At 45.5% G+C, this 22,981-nt stretch overlaps 1 protein-coding gene across 1 annotated transcript in view; it reads left to right on the top strand.

The window, feature by feature from the left end:
* LOC135376136 (tissue factor pathway inhibitor-like) overlaps nt 1-16,311 on the top strand; it is a 48,339-nt gene extending 32,028 nt beyond the window's left edge. The window contains exons 2-4 of the mRNA XM_064608714.1: nt 8,696-8,947; nt 9,871-10,044; nt 16,218-16,311. Coding sequence (XP_064464784.1) covers nt 8,696-8,947; nt 9,871-10,044; nt 16,218-16,222 — 431 coding nt within the window. The 3' untranslated portion in view covers nt 16,223-16,311. The remainder of the gene's footprint in view (nt 1-8,695; nt 8,948-9,870; nt 10,045-16,217) is intronic.
* Nucleotides 16,312-22,981: the final 6,670 nt, after the last annotated feature.

Raw genomic sequence — 22,981 nt, 5'->3', positions numbered from 1 at the left:
CTGGCGTCCTATTCGTGGCAATGTGCTCTAAATTACACGCAGGCAAAATTGGAGTTAATCATCGACGAGAACATGTACAGAACCATCGAATCGGGTGTTAGGGGCGGGCTCTGTCAGGTGAGCAGGCATCATTTGCAGGCTAGCAACCCTCTGTGTAGTGGCTATGATCCCGATAAAGAGGAGGTGTACCCCCATATCATACATAGATTGCAACAATCTTTACGGATACAGTATGGTAAAGCACCTTCCCGTCGGCGATTTCGAATGGGTCGAGGATTTTAGCTCTGTGGATTTTATGCGTCACCCCACATATTCGGAGGTGGGGTACGTGTATGTGTTCGACTTGGAGTATCCAAAATCTATCCACGTTCTAACGCGGTAATTCCCCCTGGCTCCTCTCGCCATTCCAGCGAGGTCTTCTCGAAGAATTAATGTATTAGCCAGGTAACATTAAAAAGCTGTTGCTGACATGCAAGGACAAGGTCGAGTACGTCGTTCATTACGCACTGCTCGCACTCTACTGTAGATTGGGCATGAGGGTGACAAAAATTTACCGAATCCTAAAATTTCGTCAGGCGCCACTCCTGCGTCCCTACATTGAGGACAATGTTGCCAGGCGTGTTGCCTTGGGCACCCGACGTTCGAAAAAATTTTCTATAAAAGCACAAATAATGCGGTCTTTGGAAGAACGCTTTTAAATAAATTTAACATGAGGGATTTTCGAGTAGCCTTCGATGAGGAGACGGCGAGTCGCCTGGGGAGTCAGGTAGAATGCGTGAGAATGAAAATTTAGTCCCCCGATTGTGTCATGTACGAAATGCGCAAAAGAAAAGTGCGATGTGATTTCCCCTTGCAGATTGGCTTCACGATTTTAGAACAGAGTAAATTAACCATGTACTCGTTCTACTACGCAAACTCTGCTGCGCAAGCTCACTTGTCCGATGATTACCTGCTACTTTGACACAGATTCTTTGATCCTTGGCCTATTCTGCAAGGATTACGAAGATCAGTTACGTGTGATCGCCGACGACCATTTAGACTTGTCTTCCTTCGATCGGGGTCATCCACTGTACAGCGAGAGGAATCATGGCAGGCTTGGTGCTGTCAAAAGTGAAACCGGTAGCATACCCATAGAGGAAGTAATATGCTTGAAAGCCAAAATGTACTACATCAAATTAGCTGGGGCAAAACAAATTGCAAGAGCTAAAGGGGTGAAAAAGAACATTTTGCACAAACACCTCCTCCATGATACGTACCACGATACCCTGTTCAAGCACACTAGCGTATGGCACAAACAGGTGTCAATAGTGGGAAAGAAACAGTGCATGTACACCATCAGAAATGTGAAAAGAAGTCTGATGGCGTACGACGACAAACGATACCTCTACAATGACGTCGACTCGTACCCATACGGATGCTGCGAATATGGTAAGCTGAGTGTATGACGGAGATAGCGTGATTTAACTGGGCATTCTTTCTCTCCTCAGATAATGGAGAGGATGAGAAGGAGTAGCATCAGTTGGACCAGTGGAAGGATGTGGTACCTCGTTCTCTTCTCGCTCGTCTCATGCACGCTGGCGCTGGATGCCTGCAACTGAAGACGCCTGAAGCTGGAGAACGATAAGAACACCGACAAGGAATGAATGCCCTGGCAATATCTTGGCTATCACAGATTGACATGTGGTACCTATGCAGTCTGACATTAAGCTGGACGAGAACGCTACTGGATCGCTACGCACGTGCCTTCAACCATGTGAAATGTGTCAACTCACAGAGGATGAAACTTTTCTTAGCCGCTGTCCCAGAGCCGCCTACATGATTCGTCACTTCCGAGGAACCATGCCCAGCATCAAAGGAATCAATCTCTCCAAGACAGCCATGATGTACTCAATAAACGTTGCAATGTATTCCTTTTGTCTAAGATAGAGCTGTAGCGGGGTCGCTGGGTTGGCCGATCAGCTGTCCTAGAAGGAGCCAATCAGCGCGACGTGGACGGATCAATCAGCAATCAGTAGGTTTGGAGGGGCCAATCTGCGTGAAGTGGGCGGAGCCAAACGGGGACCTGTCAATCAAAGTGGGGTCATTTTGAACCAATCAGCGTGAAGGGATGGAGCCAAAAAGGGGCCTGTCAATCGAAGTGGGGTCATCTCAAACCAATCAGCATGAATGGGCGAGCCAAAAAGGGGCCTGTCAATCAAAGTGGGGCCACCAACCAGAGAGATTAGAACTGGCTTGTAGTGGATTAGAAATTCCTAGAACTGGATTAGAAAAAGGATGTTGTTATAGCGGTCTTCCCTATACTACTAACTTGACGTTGTGAGACTTTTGTTGTGTCTGTCCTTTTGTGTTTAATTGCCTCATCCACTTCAACGTTACATGAGAAAGCTTATATTTGGAGCCGGGACATGGGCTTTGGGCGCATCACCTCCTTTTTCAAGCACGTAAGCAGTGACAAAAAAAGGGAACGGCAAACATTAAAACAATGAATTACATGGGGAAATATATTTATTAAAAGAGAAAAAGGCTCTGAAATGTGGCTATATGCGTAACGATCAGAAAGATATATGTCCAAACATGCAATTCTACGACACATGAAACACCGAAGATTTGTGTCGTTGTGAGTGGTAAGGTGTGGAGAAGCGCGGCCGATAACAAGGTCGTCGGGGCAGTATCGCTTGCGGTACTGTTTCCGGGAAATAATTTTTCTTTCGCCCTAGCAATTGCAAAAGCGACATTTGAGTTCTAACATGGAAAGTGAATGCCATAACCGGTGGCGTCACTGGCTGTGCGGGGGATGCGGTCTGCGCCCAGCGATGAAATGAAAGAGGACGGCGCGTCATACCTCTTTTTCTCTGTGCCGATATGTGGAGCCCTCTGCAATCACGTCACTTTTTTTTCAGTCTGTGCTATATTATTGTTATGTATAGCATACCGTCGGGTAGAAAGGGATCCATTATTGGGGGGTACATGGAGTGACAAAAGGGCTCCTGCATCGGGTGACGCGTGCTCTAGTGACGTCACTGTCCGTGATTCATCATTTTGTTCTGGACTGGAATGCCAAATTTAAGTTCTGTTGAAGTGCATTTGTGCTCTAATGTTGTTACATTAGAGAATTCTAACCATTTAGCTGTGGTGTTTTCATTATTTTGTGTGCAGTATTTAGGCACTTCTGTATAGGCAACGTAACACTTTGCTGAAAGTGATAAGGAGCTTAATGAACGCACACAATGCACCAACTAGCTGTACTTCCAGCAGAAACTGAAGTGCTGCAGCAACCAACATTGAGAAAAGAAACGAGCTCCAGTGAAAACACAAAGTACCGATCGAGAGCCTCCTGGGCCAAGTCGGTTACCTCATAGATGCATAGCCATCCCTAACCGAAAGTTGGTTACTTGGTCAGGCGGTCAGTGTGGAGTGCTCGCATCGTTGTATCTGGTATATTTTTCCCGTTTCGTTATCAGCGACCGATGCTTGTTTGTGTTGCGCAGGTTTAAAGTGTAGTCACACAAGTATATCCAATGTTTATTTATTATTACTATTGTACACAATATTTATTAGTATTTGTTATTCCTATGTACCATTTATTATATCCAATATTTATTTACCAATATTTATCAAAGCACATTATTTTAAATTATCTAATATGATCAACATTGAGTGTGCGTAAAATGTCAAGTTTTATAAGCAGTGTATTTTATATGCACTGTCCGGACCGTTTATAGTTTGAAAACAAGATTGATGCAACATGGGGCGGCGGAATATATGTTTATTACAAAAACAGGTGGGAAAGGAGGAGGGAGGGAAAGGGAGGGAGGTGATGGAACATGATTTTAACATAAATCTGGCTGTTATCAATTCTAGCATCTGCAGACATCTTGCCGGCTATCATGCTTGTTGTGCTGACATTTACTTGGCCTTCGTGATGAGGAATGAAAGGAATTGAGCCAAAAAAGGCTTTTCTTGAGCTAGTGGAGGTTTAGAATATAGGGGTAATTGTGTTCTGTGTTACCATTACCCACACAACTGGCGTTTCTTTCTTTTAAATGCATTGGTGTGGATTAAATCTTTGTGTTTAAGATGATGATGATGATTTCAGGTTTTTTCTTCTTTGTTCTTTTTTTTTTTGAAAAGTTTGAGACGAAGGACAGCGAGAAAAATAATTTAGATTTCTTCGTGTCGTGGTTGGTGAGGTACAAACCCTTGACTTCGGCATCGAGCTCTAACGTCAGGGGAGCGACGGCCTCGGTCAATCCTATTGGTTGTCGTAAGCACCTGACCTGCTCGCACTCCCACCTTAGTGGTGCAAATGCGTGCCGCGATGTCAAAGCCGGATGAGTATAAGTACTAGCGGTATCCGTTTTCTTCGTGTTATTACCCCTTTTGCCATAAAACTTGGTATACAGATCAATAGCAATGAAAAAAAAAATCCGACATAACTTTGCGATAACTTATGGCAAGGGACAACCTCCCCCCTCCTTTCCTTCGAGTGCCACTACGATCTAACACAATGATATTTCTTATTTGGTATTGAAGTTGTGCCTCGCTCATAGGCTCTCTACGCAGAATATAAATATCATCAGTGAACATCGCGCTCCACGAAGTTTAGGAAGAAGCGGCAAAACAGCATAATTGCAAGATTTCTGCAAAACGAAGTGATATCACTGGGGTGTTAACGTATCTCTCCTACGGCAAAAGCGTTTCCGTTTTTCGCACAACGTCTGCCATCAGCTGTGGGGAGGAGCGGGAGTCGATAAGATTGAGCACTCTATGGCGTCATACATTTCAAGACTACAAATTACTTTTATGATGATTCCGCTTCACATGCAGAGAAACAATATTTTGAAAGAATACAGTGCAGGCACGTGGATTGCAATTGCATAAATTCGGTAAGAGTCTGACGAGATTAGATTTAGTCAGCACTGGCACTTCAAATCACCTACATAAGTGCAAGAGTCCCTAAACGAGGTAAGCTCCCTAGACTGATGACGGAATGAAAGGGATTCCCGCCGTATGAAATATGTGTTTCTATACGACATCTAGTTATCGGTTAAGCAGGCACAAAGTCACGTCGCCACACTTGTCTGTGATTTTTTTTACGGCTTCGTCTTCTGACTTGTCGACCGCTGAGTAATTAATTACTTTAAGATTTTCACACTACGGTTTTGTCCAACTTTCCTTTTGCGTCAGACGAGCGGAAGTACAACGCTCAGATGGTGGCTCCACCAATCTGGGGCAACATTTCCACAGAACTGAAAGCAGACAGCCCAACGACCGCATGGGGACGTTAATGAGAAACAAACAGCAAAGCGTGGGACAGAGAAGGGATGGGTGAACAGTGAAATAGCTGATAAATGAGTATTGAATTAAAAACAATTAAAAACCCCCAGTGCTGGGTAGGACCGGCAGTGAACTGCAACCAAGTGAAGTTTATTTTTCGAGCAAACCAGTGGCACCCCTCTCACCCCGTGAAAACCGACCAAAAGAGAGCGCTATACACTAGAAACAAGTTCTTCCAAATCTGCTTGCCTATCTGTTGTTTCGTGCGTTGATAAATTCTTCTATTTTCTTGGTGAAATCAATGGATGTCATACTAACACAATTGTCCCCTTCCTCTCGAATGTACCTAGCCGCCTGATAAAGAAGCTTCCCTCTTCCATACCCGTGAAAAAGAATTTGCGTTCCGCGATAATCTGGGGGCTGTTTTGTGCAACCATCGCAATCTTTTACGTGATCTTTTAAAGTTGAATATTGGGAGCTCGGCCTGGCATGCTCCTGCAACCTGACGTTGACGCATCTCTGCGTTTGCCCAATGTAAAATTTCTTGCAACGTAAAGGAATTTTGTACGCGACATTCCGTTTGCAACCGGTGAACCTAGTTTTGTGTTTTATTGTGCATTCCGGTTCTTCTGGATTATTGACTTTCCTCGGAAGTGGTACCAGCGCGCCGCCTTTCCTGAAAACCACGTTGACCCCATACTTTCTCCCTAGCTTTTTCAACCTGTGTGACGCAGTATGCGCATATGAGATCACCGCGAAATTCTTCTCTAATTCTGTTTCTTTGGTTTTTCTTTGAACGACTTCCGCCATGACACGATTACATGAATCGTAAAGTATTATATCGGGATACCCTGACTTCTCAAACCTGAATATCCGCTGACGGACGCTCTTCATGACCTCATGACAACAGGAGTTGTCTAACGCCCTTCTTATAGCATTTTTTATGATGCTGTTTTTTTCTGTTTTTGAATGGCAAGACTCATACGGCAAAACAGGCTTTTCCGTTCTCTGCTAGTATCTCCAACAGAAATGGGAATCCGACCTTCTAATGTACAAATCCAAGAACTGTAGTTCCGTCCCGTTATTCCACTCAACCGTGAAACACATGGGCGCTCCGATTTGTCTTATTGTGTCAATGACCTCTTGCAAATCTACGTTCCCCTGGACACAGAAAAAATAATCGTCTACATAACGAAAGCCATTCAAGATCCCTAAATTTTTTTCAACGTTGGCGGTAACAATATTTCTATCAATCTCTGCAAGGACAATTGAGCTCAAGATTGAATGGACAAGAAATTGAATATGAGCTGGCTCAAAAGGGTTCAGAAAGCGCCAGGAAGAATCTTGTGGATACCGCTGTTGACCTGTTGAAGGGTTGTCAGGTGTCTTCTCGACAGCAACATTTTACAAAACTCAAACTCAAATCTAGCAACCTCTCACTGTTAACGGCAGATAAATCCGGAACATGTGTCGTTCTCGATAAGAGTAATTATGATAGGAAGCAGGAAGAAGCATTGCAAAAGAATTTTGTAAAAGTAAAAGGCAGACCAGGTCGTACGAAAGTCAGCAGCGAAGAAATTGATTGAGGACTTAGCGTTAGAAAATATTGTCACTAAGATTAAGAATTCTACTGAGGATTACCTAAGAGCTTTTTACACCATAAAGGTACACAAGGAAGGAGCCCCGCTAAGAGCCATAATAACGGAAAAAGGGACTTGGCAGAATGAGCTCAGCAAGTTTTTTTGCAGGAGAAGTTAGAATTGTTGGAAATTAATGACCCATTTGAACTTAAGAATTCCACGGCTGTCGTTGAGTTTTTAAAATGCTTGGAAAAGAGGGAGGGAATCAATATTTTTTCTTTGGACATCGTTGACATGTATTACAGCCTTGACAGTCAAGCCATTCTTAGATGTGTGCAAGAGTCGATAGAGGCGCACGGATTAATAAGGTTTCAGAACGGGGCAGGGCTCGGTATGGAGCGGTTCATAAAACTCTTGGAGCTTTACTGGACGTCTACCATGATGGAGGTAAAAGGTCAGGTGTACAGACAAAAACAGGAGTATGTATCGGGTCAAGAATTGCACCAATCTTGAGCTCACTTGTCCTCGCAGAGATTGATAGAAATATTGTTACCGTCAACGTTGAAAAAAAATTTAGGGATCTTGAAGGGCATTCGTTATGTAGACGATTATTTTTTCTGTGTCCAGGGGAACGTAGATTTGCAAGAGGTCATTGACACAATAAGACAAATCGGAGCACCCATGTGTTTCACGGTTGAGTGGAATAACGGGACGGAACTATAGTTCTTGGATTTGTACATTAGAAGGTCCGATTCCCACGTCTGTTGGAGATACCCGCAAAGAACGGAAAAGCCTGTTTTGCCTTACGAGTCTTGCCATTCAGAAACAGTAAAAAACAGCATCATAAAAAATGCTATAAGAAGGGCGTTAGACAACTCCTGTTGTCATGAGGTCAGAGCGTCCGTCAGCAGATATTCAGGTTTGAGAAGTCAGGGTATCCCAATATTAGACTTTACGATTCATGTAATCGTGTCATGGCGGAGGTCGTTCAAAGAAAAACCAAAGAAACAGAATTAGAGAAGAATTTCGCGACGATCTGATATGTGCATACTGCGTCACACAGGTTGAAAAAGCTAGGGAGAAAGTATGGGGTCGACGTGGTTTTCAGGAAAGGGGGCGCGCTGGCATCACTTCTGAGGAAAGTCAATAATCCAGAAGAACCGGAATGTATAATAAAACACAAAACTAGGTTCACCGGTTGCAAACGGAATGTCGTGTACAAAATTCCTTTAGGTTGCAAGAAATTTTACATTGGGCAAACGCAGAGATGCGTCAACGTCAGGTTGCAGGAGCATACCAGGCCGAGCTCCCAATATTCAACTTTAAAAGATCACGTAAAAGATTGCGATGGTTGCACAGCCCCCAGATTATCGCGAAATGCAAATTCTTTTTCACGGGCATGGAAGAGGGAAGCTTCTTTATGAGGAGGCTAGGTACATTCGAGAGGAAGGGGATAATTTTGTTAGTATGGCATCCATTGATTTCACCAAGAAAATAGAAGAATTTATCAACGCACGAAACAACAGATAGGCAAGCAGATTTGAAAGAACTTGTTTCTAGTGTATAGCGCTCTCTTTTGGTCGGTTTTTGCAGGATGAGAGGGGTGTCACTGGTTTGCTCGAAAAATAAACTTCACTTGGTTGCAGTTCAGTGCCGGTCCTTGCCCTTTTATCCTCTGTCCTTGTCCTACCCAGCACTGGGGTTTTTTAATTATTTGTAATTCAATATGAAAGAACCAGCCCAAACGCTTGCTCTGCTAAATGAGTATCCAGTGAATTAATTCATTATAGAGTAGCGCAGCATTCATTTTAATGTACTGTGGCCATTGCTTCACGCAGGCTGCAATGAAATAACGAGCATCGTCGTGGGCGAGTCTTCTGAAGAAATTCCCGACGATGAACCAGACCGTGCGGTTTGGCTAACATGCCACACAGAACAGAGCTCGGGCAACGCATGTCCAGATGCCATAAACAGAACTATGTTCTACCACGATCCTCGCACCAAGAAATGCACACCGTTCACTTTCCTTGGATGTGGTGGCAACAGCAACAAGTTCGACACACGTCCCCATTGTGAAAGGTTCTGTAAAGGTAAAATCGAAACGCATGTCATATTTGCAATTGACTTCATAAAGTGCACTAGTCATGTCTCGATTATCCAGTCAAATGGATTCCCGCGTTCTATCGTCCGGATAGCGAACTTACGGATAAGCAAAGGAAGTGCAGAGAACAAAACCAAGAGCTGAGCATTCCTTCCCTAACGCGGTTTCGTAAACCATAGCCTCTTTTTCGGGCAGCATGTTGTCACTGAGAACAACGATCCAGGTTTTCGTGCCGTCAAATCAAAGAAAGCGCTTTCGAGAGACCTATAGGATCCAAGGTATCCGCGCTCGTTCTATTTGCGATTGCGAAGGGTCTAAGGAAAGACTTCTTCTTTTTCCGCAGAGTGTCGTAAATCGTAGGCTCGCCGATATCAATGACAGGACCTTCTTCAGCCGAGACCTGCAGACTACAAACATTTTCTGTTCCGATAGCCGATGCTCGGACACCGACTTTTTGAGCCCCGTGGATACGGAACACCTTTTTCGCCTTTCGAGAGTCATCTCTGCTGTCGGCAAAACTCTGCAGTGACGTACTGTCCTGAACCTAGCCAGTAGCTGAGCAGAAAGGGGTCACAGGGAGTAAAGAAGCGTGAACGGAACGCTTTCCCCAGGAATGACGTTCGCCCTGGAAGAGTTGTTAAAGTTCTTCCTAGAACCGCACAATCTGGTACGGATAAATAATTCCGGACTATCTTAAAAGCTAACGCTAGCCGGTCCATTCACGGTAACGCAGATCGGATAACGAGGTTTCCGGTTAACTGAGTTACGGGTAAACGAGACAGTACTGTATTTCACCGCACTAGCACTGCCTGCCTTTGAAATGACACCCTGTTCAACAAACGGGAACCAATCCAACTCCACTTCGAAAAACTTATTGCGGCTCCATTTTACTCTTTTCTCTTTTTCTTATAGTGAGACCCGAAGGCCCTTGCGGAGAAAAGGAGGACGACGGGCCATGCAGGGCAAGCATCCTCAGATATTACTTCGACTGGAAAACATGGCAATGTCTCAGCTTTATCTACGGAGGATGTGAAGGCAACAACAACAATTTCCAAACACAAGAAGATTGCCGGCGTATATGCAAGTGTATGTGCGTTCCACCCACATCAAATGTGGGAACTCATTTTGTGTGTGAAGCCTACTACGACTGAGCCCCACACAATACATTCTTACACGGGCAGTATAGCCGCGTGAATATACAACATTCACCACTTGGTTGTAGCTCCGAGATTATGTTCAAAGCTGAGACTGGGAGGCGGTGGGTTATATAGCTATGGTCCTGGGTTTTAGATCTGGGTTATGTCCTGGTATATTCCGAGGGCGTTCTTCCGAGTTTATTATTTTCGGAGAATTCGGGGTGTTTTCTAGTTTATTCTGTACAACTGGGTTAATATACGCAATTCGAAGAGAAAGTGACCACTGTGAGATGCAATACTCCAGCAGAGAATGAGAAGCTCCCTAGTACCTACTGTTCTGAGGCAGAAATTTGCGGGCAACAACATCTGCATCACCCTCAACTGGCGACGCGGACATCTCGAAACCAGGATATACCTCGACAGTGTCGCAGGGCAGCTTTAGTTCGCGTCCCCTCTAACTGTCAGAGTTGCAACGACTAGGAGCCCTTCCAAGGAGACAATTTGTTATCTGGCATAGTGGTTAGGATTATCGCTTTCCACGCCGAGTCTGGGAGGTGACAAGTGTTCGAATCCTGTCACCGGCTGTGTTGTCTGAGGTTTTCCCTGTGTTTTCCGCACACTTGCCAGACGAATGTCGGCACAGTTCCCCCTGAATCGGCCCAGAACGCATACTAACCCCCCTGTCCCCCACTCCTTCCTGCTGTACCATCTCCATCTGTCCACGTCTGTACGCCGCTCATAGCCACAGTCGCTTCTCGGCGCTAACACGGAAACAACAACAATAACAAAATTTATCTGATCTTTCTTGTCAACTTCGCTGTGGAGAGAAAGCATTTTGAAGCATAATCTACAGAAAAACGGAAAGCGAAACTCAGACGAGCTTGTCGTTTTCCACATCTTCCTGGGAAACGGCCGAAGTGACTTGAATATGCCCTGATGTGTACCCTATTTGTACCCTGATCTCGAGCATGCAAGGATGAAAAGTTCACCCACATTACACCGGCGCTGGTCCAAGAGAGCTACCCTTCATTGTTACGGATGATAGTAACCCGCGATGGGAGGCAATCTCGACTTAAAGGAGCAGTCTAGAGGTTCACAACTTTGTTTCTGTTTTTGGTCAGTATGGAATGTTAGGCGGCCGAAAACAGTTTTCCCACAATTAGTGCAACCATAGCGAAATTCGGACGCCTGCAATAGCTCCTCGAACCTCCCGTGCGCGAAACACCCTCCTTCGCCTTCACGATAGACACGTGATGAGCGCCACCACGCGCGTCACTATGTGACGCAAGTGGTGAGGACGCTCCTCAGTGGACCTGGGATCACATGATCGAGGTGAGCAACATCGCGCAGGTCGAACCGTCTGCTACCGCTTCGGAGACGCCATGCGTTCTCCGGCTACGTGATGTCCGAAACGGAGGGATTGAAGTCTGTCCACGACACAACCACAATTTTTTGGGACCGCAGATACCACGGGAAGAACGAGTTGTGCAGCCCGAAATTAATTGCGCTTCTACAGCGAAAACCCCGTGCTTCCCGACAATGTGAAGCCTGTCCCACCGTTTTCACCGCGCAGTTGGTTCAGTGGCTAACAGGTGACGCCACAATACCGTCGCCATCGCTTGCTTTCTGCTACTGTGAATTGTGAGATTGCACAGAAGCCACGGATTTATTACTCTTGTGATCGTAATCTTATTTTCTCAGGCTGCATATATGCTTTTTTTTTTTTTTTTTTTTAGAAAACGTGATATAAATCATATAAAGAACAGAAGTCAACAAGAAACAGCTTGCAATGTTCGTAGCAGACGGCTTTTCCTACGAACGAATGAGGGGCGCTCTACCACCAACGTCACACTAGAGTAGGTGTGGTCTGCAGTTGGAGCGTTCCGGCCTGTTACCGCGGCAGCGATTTTCCAAATTAACCGTGGTGAAACAACTTTGGACAGAAATATCTTGTGGGAATGATTTTCACATACTGCTTTACAAGATGACAGCAGTTTTTGGCCATGTTAGATACCACTTTAATGTTCCTTTAAAAGGGAAGGAACCCGTCAACCAGTGAGCAGAACCTTCATGAGCTCACGGTTAGTGGAGCCCCCGAATCAGGAGATTTTCTGAGAAACTCGAATCGTTCTAAATTTCATAGGGCATATTTTCGATTTTCTTTTTTTTTTTTCTTCGTATGAATGGCGATACATTTCGAATACGTCCGAGATCCGGGAACCCTACTTGTAATCCTTTCACCGATGTTTCTCTGGTTTTTCCGGTGGACTTTCCAGGCGAACATCTTTCCCCTAGATTCCGCGCAGGAATCATACTATAACCCCTGCATCTTACTTTTTTTTGTTGTCATCTTTGTCTTTAACTTATCTCATCCTTCTTTCACCGTTTGGTAGTTTATCCTTTATTTCCTAATTCTTCTCTTCTCTTTTCGTTTTATTTATTTTATTTTTCTTTCATTTATTTTTCTGTTCTTTTTCTTTTTTCTTTGCGGAATAGCAAGCCGACGTCCCGTTTAGCTGGCCTCCCCACCCTTGCCTCCCATTAGCGGCTTTCCTCTCTCCATCTCACCACTTCTGTACGCCAGTTATAGTAACCACAGTTCCTTCACACTGATATTACGGTCTCTGAGGAGTTACATGGTGTTACATCTTGCAAAGAGCGCTCCGTGATTCATCTAGTCCGTGTGACGTCTTCTCGTATTTCCAGAGAGGGAATTCTGCAACGCACTGCATCAGATTGCAAAGAAACTGCTCCACTAATTCGTATCGGAGTTTAGGCATCATCGTCGGTGATGAAGGGAGAGTAAAGCGCCGTTATAGTTTCGGGATGGACCGGGAAGGATGCAACAGTCCCTTCCTTCGTGAATTTGACGTTGACGTTCAAGCGTACTGCATACATTATGGAGTTCAGAGCGAGGGTGGGACATCGAACGATGCTCAAGTAAGCGCGAAATTGAGGTTAATAACAAACAATCATACGCGTATTATTGCCATGTCAAGTAACATAAATATTGCTAAAGTTTTGTGCTAAAATAATGCTACAATACAGGGTGTCCACGCTAAGTGTGAACAGATTTTTTAAAAATATATATAACACTTTTTCCAAGATGAAATCAATTGCAATATAGCATATGCTAAAGGGCACTCCCTAGCAGGGCATTAGCAAAGTCCAAAGGCAATGTCTTAATTAACTTTCATTAATTAACCTTTTAATTATAAAAGCTACAAAGTTGACTCAATGAGAACATCTGTTCCTTTCGGTCACCTGATATCGTAGCCGTTTTCAGAACAAAAATCCGTTCAATAGATCGCCCGCAAAAAATTCGTGAACGAACGCCATTTTTTCTTTATTTTGTTCATTGCGCTTCTTAGAAGACGCGTCTTTCTTTCACCCCCAATGTGAGAGGGAGAAAGAGCACGCTATCGCCTCTCGCGTCCTGGAAAAAGATTAAAAGGAAACAGAAAATGCAACCCAAGATAAGGCCAGTTCCGATAGAGTCACCCGATACATTTGTTTTTGTTTTGTTTCCGCAAGTTAAAGCTCATCTTCGACGCATGAGGCGGCACTGTGCTCCTTCCCCCTCTCTCGTTGGGGATGAAGGAAATACGCGTCTTCTAAGAAGCGCAATGAACAAAATAAAGAAGAAAATGGCGTTCCTTCACGAATTTTTTGCGGGCGATCTATCGAACGGATTTTTGTTCTGAAAACAGCTACGATATCAGGTGACCGAAAGGAACAGACGATCTCATTGGGACAACTTTGTAGCTTTTGTAATTAAAAAGGTAATTAATGAAAGTTAATTAAGACAGTGCCTTTGGACTTTGCTAATGCCCTGCTAGGGAGTGCCCTTCAGCATATGCTATATTGCAATTGATTTCATCTTGGAAAAAGTGTTATATATATTTTTTAAAAATATGGTCACACTTAGCGTGGACACCCTGTATATCGCACTCAATGACCCAGTTCGACTTCTTTAAATGCGTTCGTTGCAAATTACAAAATTGCTATACTGTCTTCGCTTATTTCTCGAGAATTTAACATCACGGGGAATGACGGTCGCGAAATCGCCAAAATTACTAGATTTACAATACTGTCGGTACTTGCAGAACAAACACATGAAGCAAAGTCAATACATTAGTAAAATGGGACCGCTTGTTCAAGCACCTTTAGCTGGGACGAGCCCAATTTGAGTTTTATTTCTTTGATATGCGATGTTGTCTTGCGATGTGTAGTTTTGTGATTTTTGATTTCATAAGGAAATATATTGACATGTATGTTTCTTGAGTTGTGCAGTAAATAAATGGCAGACCTATCGTCACTGACAGAGAGAAGTGACCTCATACCACTGCAATCGTGTAATTAGTGGGGGAGGGAGATAAATAAATGAACCATTATCGCCGGAATCTAACCTCTCCTCCCTGGACGCGTCGCCAATTTTTTTTCTTCCCTCTTAGCGCCGCGAACCAACTGTGGCGAGCGGCGTACAGATGTGGCCCGATAGAGAGAGGAGAGCAGGAAGGGGTGGGGAACAGGGGGTCGGCATGCGTCCTGGGCCGACTTCAGGGGAACTGTGCCGACATTCGTCTGCAAGGTCTTCGGAAAACCACGGGAAAACCACAGACAGCACAGCCGGGGCTAGGATTTGAACTCACCACCTCACCGTCTTCAGCACGACCTTGGCTGCCACCAACGAGCGGGCGTCGCCAATGTTGTGGTTCTTTGCATGACTATAAACCTGGATCCCGATGCGGGACGACCAGCAATTCCCTTAATGGCATATTGTGAGGTAATGGCGATCGTGAAGAAAGCACCATCATGCACCATCATGCTTCTCAAAAACTTCTAAATTAAATTCCTAACTCTAACATCCTAACATATGAAGTCAATAGTTTGATGCAGACTACAGTGCGAGACATTGAGAGTTCGATTGCATAAGACACGTAGAATTCTGGCAACACAAAATTTGGCACTTAGAAAACGGAGTAATACATAATACATAAAATAAGAAAACACAAAAAATTTCGTGTTTTTGTTAAATTGTATTTATATGTGCATCTTCGTACATTTCTGATTCAATCCGCTTACGTTACGTGGTTAAGGGTCCGTACCAGCTTCTTGGTCTGCGTACGAAGAAGCTGTTTCTGCAGTTCTGTGTCTTCCCGGTGTGCGTCTCTCAATGCAGATGGCGTTGATAAAGGTGGCAGCAAAATTCATAGTTTTGATATGTCGCTAGAGTTATCCGTTTCAATCCAAACCAATATTGTTTCGCCAACATGGTGTCGCCTAGTAAACGAGGGCCGAAGTATAACTTTGGACATCCAGTAAAATAGCGATCTGTATTTCGACCCGTGATTGGACACATACCTAAAAAGTGGTGCAGCTCGAGGTATTGGCAGGCCCGTTAATGGCCAGACACTCGTTTTTATTCACGCCTCTAGATCGAGGTTTTCCTGGAGCCCATCCGGTGGAATCTGAGGATGGTGGCCGCTCAGGTTATGAATTTAATCCGAATATTAGTTTCGAATAACGTTTGTCTGGTTGAAAATCATGATGAACCAAATTCTTGCAAAAGTAAAGCCTTCGCAGCGCTTGTGACTTATACAGAGTGGTATACGGAGTAGCGCATTGAAGAAGTCTACTAGGACCGCGTGCTTCATTGTGCACTACGATAACCACTGACTTGGTCGGTATTTGTGCCACGTAGGGCAGGCGAGGGTTTCGTTCTTCTATTTTCTTTTATTTTTATTTTTTTGGGGGGAGAGGTTGTGTATGGGGGAGGAGCCGAATTTCTTCCGTGATGAATTCAATGTCTCCATTATATTTTTTTCGCCGACATCAATGTCTGCGTGTGCCCGGCACGCTGTGTGAGAGGAAGAAACTCACTGTGCCTGCCTTAATCTTCCTTAAAGTGTGCAATCGCGGTCACGAACGGAAGTCAAATGTCAGCGCTGTTAACTATAGGCTGCGAACGCACACTTCGTGCGCACGTGCCTTTGCGCGCAGCCTGATTACGATTGGACGCGATGTGGACCCTGTGTCAGTGCTAATGGGGTACTAGACGCGTGTCCTTTAGCCATGTGTCGCGCAAGCTGACTCATGCTCTTCTTCCCTTTCTCATCTTAGGTTGACATCAACGAAAGTCGGTAGCGGCATTCCAACCCCGACACGCTTCTCTGCAGTTCGCCTCCCATTCATTTCAAATAAAATACACAGCTACCCGAAAGCATCGCCCATATCTTTTTATTTAAATGTTATCTACGTGTTTCTTGCATACGATTGATATGAAGACACGTGCGCCGTAAATGCCGGTATCAATACACTGAACATTAGGTGAGTCAAAGTCGCCATCTTGCCATGTATTTCAGCCCATTCGCCGCGTAAAACACCGTTGAGCGCCATTAAATGACCCGTTGTTACCAGACGTTCGCTCATAGTGCATTATAGTAGGCTACAGGTACAGTACTAGTAGGTCCAAGTCTATGCTACAGTTCAGTAGGTCCAAGTCTAATCTGAACCGCAGCAGCCGAAGCCAAAGAACGAAAGCGTGTCACGCGAGAGACAGTTTCCGACACCTATTTCGGCCGGGTACAGGTGGTACAGAGGGAGTGAGGAGGCGGAGGCTGTCGAGAAGAGAGTGGAAAGGACGCGACGCTCTCCTCCTCTCCCACGCGCTCTGACCTTGATGCCAGATGCGGGGCTGCAATGTGCCGGCCAGGGAGAGCTGTCATGATTCTTATCACCATAAGTATAACGTTCCTATTTCCAAGTAACGAAGTTACAATTATAGTCGTGTTCAAGCTAAGCATGAAAAGAAATGTGGTCCGTCAGCTCCGGACACAGAGAGGTCACGCTCGCTCCTCCGCGAGATAATGTAATCCGTCATACTCACTCTGCTTCTGCATTGGCTGCTAAGACAGGTTCAGTCTCGCCTAATCCCTGTTTTAACAGGCCAGGTGTGTAGAGGGCACCACAGGCGCAAAAAACCAAGCAGCATGCCTAGTGTATAGGAATTTATGTCTGGGATTGTCCGAGAAACGGTGTTCACTGTTCACTTCACAAACTTCACGTCACGAGGTTCGCGGGCTCTATTGGGTGGTGTTGTCGTCACGTTTCTTCTTCTTCTACTTCTTTTTTAAGTGGAATCTGGGCCGCTTGTAGTCACTTGACTCACTTGACGGTTGCTCTTGGCTGCTAACTTAGCTGCGGCTAAGCGATGCCGTGACGACGTCTTAGCTTGGCCCTGAGGTTGGCCACTATTGCAGTTTGGCCCGTTTGGCAGTTGGGTTTCTCTTTGTAGCACTCGCAGGGCGTTCTTCGCCTGCTTTTCCCAGTTGACCAGGTGACGCTTGCACTTCGCTGGTCGCTGTCGCTGGGCCCCAGCCTCGGCCCAGCTGTCCAGGCCAGCTGTCCTAGGCAGAAAGGTCCGCTGTCGCTGTGGCTTTCACCATTGTTTTGATGTAGTCAGTCCGAGTGCGGTTGTGACACCTTGGGTGTACCCTGTTACCCACTCTTAATAATAAAACTTGAAATCCACCCTAAGAAATCTACCCTTCAAATTCTAATCCTTTGAAATTCAAGCTGTCAAAATAAATCACAATGGGTCTATGCAGTCCAGTGTTAAGCATGTAGGAAGGGAGTTGCCTCAGGACAGAAGCCGCCGATATTTCGAACAGAGACTGTTCTTCTTCTGGGCACCGTCCTCATCATTGGCATGGTATTTAAAGGGTTAGGTGTGACGTGTTTAAAGGTTCATGCGAATTGTGGGTCAACAGCCCGGAGGGAAGAAAGGTTCCGTACGGGTTTTTACGGCCGGAGTGAATGGCTGCTTTGTTAGAGTGTGGAGGGGATTATGTGAACGTAGTGATCTAGGCTACAGACCGGTTACAGAAAAATGGAAGGTTCACGAACACGTGGACGAAACGGGACAACAGGCAAGAATTGGCAAGCATAGCGAAAGATAAGGAGGTTAGTGGTTACGTGGGGAAAATTCCAGAACCAGCAATGGGTTTTTTTTTTTTTTTAATATTTGTAATGCAAAGTTGTGGCATGCAATAAAGAAAGTAGAAAGCAGTGGCCATGCATAACATAACAGATGATAATGGAGGTAGAAGGGAAAAGCATATTTTATTTGTGAAGTGTTTCTAGGGTGCCTTGTGATTTGTTGATACCGGACGGGTGAAGAGCGTTGAACTTGTATATGAGATAAGACTCCCTATCACGTCTGTCACGTGTGGATCTAAACCCGGTTTCTAGAATATATAGTTTAATGTTGTCAAAATTGTGACCAGGAACGTTAAAGTGTTCGGCGACTGCTTTGGGGAGTTTGTTGGACGTGTCGGTTCTGTGTCCGGTAAGGCGGTTGTTCATTTGTTGGCCGGTTTCACCAATGTATTGCATAGAGCAGTCGCCGCATTCAATGCAGTATATGACATTGGAGCTTGTGCATGTGAATGCGTGGTTAACGGGGTGGGTGTAATTGCTCGCAGTGCTTTTGATGGAGTTAGCGTGTTGAACGTGCTTGCATGTTTTGCAGCGCGGGAGGTTGCAGGGTCGTGTTCCCGTGTACGGGGTGCTTGTTTTGCTGATTTTGGCATTGACCAAGGAGTCTGCCAGGTTTTTTGCACGTCGGTATGTCACCTGTATAGGACTTGTGAATATATTGCTAAGTCGGTCACTGCTTTGGAGGAGGGGCTCGTGCTTCTGTAGAATGGCTTTGATGTTTGGAAGTGCGTTGGAATATCTTGTGATGAAGATTATTTGGCACGCGTCAGGATTTTTTCGGTTTTCCAGAACCTCGTCTCGATCGAGTGTAAGTGCCTTGCGACGGAATTCGGTTAGGAGGGAGTCTGGATAGTCCCTTTGGGCAAGTGTACTGCAGAGTTCGTCAAGCTTCTCAGCGTAATCTGTGTCGTTTGAACAAACTCTGCGTAGTCTTACACTCTGCCCATTAGGAATTCCAACCTTACAGTGACGCGGGTGGTGACTCTTGAAGTGAAGGTATTGTTGTTTGTCAGTTGGCTTTTTGTACAGGGTTGTGATGAGGTTGCCGTTGTCTAGTGATATTGTGGTGTCGAGGAAGTTAATTAAGTGAGTTGACTGTTGTGATGTGAACTTTATGTTGCTATGCGCGGTGTTCAGTAGATCTATGAACTTTTGAAATTCATGTTCCCCGTGTTCCCATATTATCAGTATATCATCGATGTATCGAAGGTACACCGTGGGTTTCAATGAGAGGGCGCTGAGAACTTTGTTTTCTAAGAACCCCATGAAGATATTTGCGTATGTGGGTGCAACAGGTGTGCCCATACTTGTACCGTGTACTTGTAGGTAGTGTTCGCCATTGAACTCGAAGTAGTTCAGTTTAAGGACCAAGTCCATTAGAGCGAGTATGGTTTCCGTGTCTTTTCTGGTGTTTGTTGTAGAAAGGGTATTGCAGAGGGCTGTGATTCCGTCGTTGTGTGGGATGTTCGTATACAGTGATGTCACATCCAGCGTGGCTAGTATTGTGTCCCTACCAAATGTACGAGTGTTGTTTATATCTCTGATTATTCTGAGGAGGTGGGGTGTGTCTTGTACATGCGATGGCAGTGTTGTCGGAATATGGTTTAAATAGTGGTCCAGGAATTTCGAGAGTCTTTCTGTTGGTGTGTTGTTATTAGATACAATTGGCCTGCCGGGGATGTCAGCCGTATAGAGCTCGTTGGCGTGTACCTTGTGGATTTTGGGCAGTAAATAGAAACGACCTGCGCCTGTGTTTGATGGGGTGAGATATCTGAGGTCATCACGTGTGATGAGCTTTCGTTCGTGGAGGTCCTGTATGGTATGGGTTATTGGCGCCGTGTACTCCTTTGTTGGGTCATGGTCCAGTTTGAGGTAGTGTTGCGTATTGTTGAGTTGCCTCTGAGCTTCAGAAACATATTTATCTGTGGGCCAGATGACGATACTCCCACCCTTATCTGCGGGCTTGATAACGATATCATCTCTGTCAGCTAGCGCTTTGATGATGTCACGCTGTGTTTTAGTGAGGTTGTGACCACGCGAGCTTTGGGAAATACCGCGAAGGATGTCGTTGCTTACTTGTTTAATGTACAGGTCTAATGCGGGTTCTCGGCCGTGATTTGGTGTCCAGGTTGATGGTAGTCGGAGGTCGTTGTTGTTTTCTTGTGTTGTATGAGCGAAGAATTCTCTAAGGCGTAGCCGTCTCGCAAAGTCTGATATGTCTTTGTGGATTTCGTATTCGTTAACAGAATTGAGTGTAGGGCAGAATGTTAACCCCCTAGAGAGGACTTGTAGTTCGTCGCTGGTTAGTGAGCGTGATATATCTATTACGGTGCTTGCGTCAGCGTTTTCTCGGGGTGACTCAGCGATGTTGCGGAGAGTTGTGGTTGTGGTGCTGGAAATTATTTGTTCGGCTACTGCGTGTGTCGTGTTAGTGGGTCCGGTATCCGTGTCGTTGTTGGAATTAGGTTTTCCGAGTTTTGAGTGTTCCTTGTTAGCTAGCTCGCGGTTGAGTTGTTGAATGTGTAGTTCGAGAGTGTTGGCCTCCGCGTCGGTGAGACTGATATTATTCATATGGGCCTGGATCGTAGCGAGTTGCGCGTGGCACTGTTTCTTTAATATTTCTAGAAACGTACGGGCTGTGTTGTTAAGGGCTGATGCCCACTCTAGCTCTAGTTCAGGTGTCAGTTTTCCTAATGCAGGAACTGTTTTAGGGTTGAGGCCTTTAGGTACTGTGTTGTGAGCCAGGTGGTGGGTGTAGATCCGTAGATGATGTAGGTATCGGCTACGTTTCTCCATGAGTTTTCGCATTCGTAGAAAGTTCGTTGACTGCATGGTAGGCTGGTGATTAGATAGTCAACGGTGTTTTCTGCGTGATGTGCGCGTGCGTCGTGTCTGTGGGGTCGGTGGCTGTGGGGTCAGTGGCTGTGGAGACTCGCTGTGTTCCTCGATGTCATCTGTCTGTGTTTGCGTGCTTGTGGTTTTCCGTGTCACAGTTTGCGTGAACTTTGTGTGTGTGCGGGTTGTGTTCGGAGTGTTGTCGTTTGCCGCGTGTGTATGCGTGGGTGCAGTGGTCGTTGTGGTCCCCTTTGATGCCATCGTGTGTTCTGGCGTGTTTGCGGTGCTGGCACTTAAAATGTAAGCTGGTTGATGATGTTGTGTTTGAGCGTTTGTCAGTGCAGGACGGCATCTATGGACCATTAGGTGTTTGATGTTGTGTGCCATAGCTCGTACGCCTGCGTGGTTTGGGTGGATGCCGTCCCGAGCGAGGTGTGCTTCAGCGTGGTATTCGAAAGCTGCGTGTGTGATAACCATAACGTTGGTGTGTACCTGACGCATGTGGATGAGGTGGTTGTTGACAGCGTGCGCCTTCCTGTCGAACTCGTGTAGCCATGTGTCCTGGTATATGTGTGCTCGGTGTTTGTTCTGTCTTCGGGGAAGTATCGTTGTCAGTACTATTTCAGCGCCTGGTCTGTTGTTTGTGATGAAGGAAACTAGTGCTTCGAATTCCTGGATGACATGTTGTGCTGTCGACCGTGCGATGTCGTTGGTCCCTACGTGGAGTATGAAGTGCGTGATGTTCGGTGGGGCAGCGGTTACATGTGTCATGATGTCTCGTATTTTTGCGCCGCTTGAAAAGTGTATGTGAGGTCCGTGTTCTCCGTGTGGGATGTGTTCGTGTATGTACTTGTAACAGCTATCCCCGAGGAGTGCGACATGTGAGAAAGAGAGGACGGGTTGCTTACCTCCTGAGTCCATCGGATCGTCAGTAGCGAACGTAGATGGGTAGAAATCCAGCGAACCGGTAGAATGTAGGAAGGGAGTTGCCTCAGGACAGAAGCCGCCGATATTTCGAACAGAGACTGTTCTTCTTCTGGGCACCGTCCTCATCATTGGCATGGTATTTAAAGGGTTAGGTGTGACGTGTTTAAAGGTTCATGCGAATTGTGGGTCAACAGCCCGGAGGGAAGAAAGGTTCCGTACGGGTTTTTACGGCCGGAGTGAATGGCTGCTTTGTTAGAGTGTGGAGGGGATTATGTGAACGTAGTGATCTAGGCTACAGACCGGTTACAGAAAAATGGAAGGTTCACGAACACGTGGACGAAACGGGACAACAGGCAAGAATTGGCAAGCATAGCGAAAGATAAGGAGGTTAGTGGTTACGTGGGGAAAATTCCAGAACCAGCAAAGGGTTGTTTTTTTTTAATATTTGTAATGCAAAGTTGTGGCATGCAATAAAGAAAGTAGAAAGCAGTGGCCATGCATAACATAACAGATGATAATGGAGGTAGAAGGGAAAAGCATATTTTATTTGTGAAGTGTTTCTAGGGTGCCTTGTGATTTGTTGATACCGGACGGGTGAAGAGCGTTGAACTTGTATATGAGATAAGACTCCCTATCACGTCTGTCACGTGTGGATCTAAACCCGGTTTCTAGAATATATAGTTTAATGTTGTCAAAATTGTGACCAGGAACGTTAAAGTGTTCGGCGACTGCTTTGGGGAGTTTGTTGGACGTGTCGGTTCTGTGTCCGGTAAGGCGGTTGTTCATTTGTTGGCCGGTTTCACCAATGTATTGCATAGAGCAGTCGCCGCATTCAATGCAGTATATGACATTGGAGCTTGTGCATGTGAATGCGTGGTTAACGGGGTGGGTGTAATTGCTCGCAGTGCTTTTGATGGAGTTAGCGTGTTGAACGTGCTTGCATGTTTTGCAGCGCGGGAGGTTGCAGGGTCGTGTTCCCGTGTACGGGGTGCTTGTTTTGCTGATTTTGGCATTGACCAAGGAGTCTGCCAGGTTTTTTGCACGTCGGTATGTCACCTGTATAGGATTTGTGAATATATTGCTAAGTCGGTCACTGCTTTGGAGGAGGGGCTCGTGCTTCTGTA

Source organism: Ornithodoros turicata, unplaced genomic scaffold (assembly GCF_037126465.1).
Source record: "Ornithodoros turicata isolate Travis unplaced genomic scaffold, ASM3712646v1 ctg00001046.1, whole genome shotgun sequence".
Lineage (NCBI taxonomy): Eukaryota > Metazoa > Arthropoda > Arachnida > Ixodida > Argasidae > Ornithodoros > Ornithodoros turicata.
This window is presented reverse-complemented; position numbering and strand designations above follow the sequence as displayed.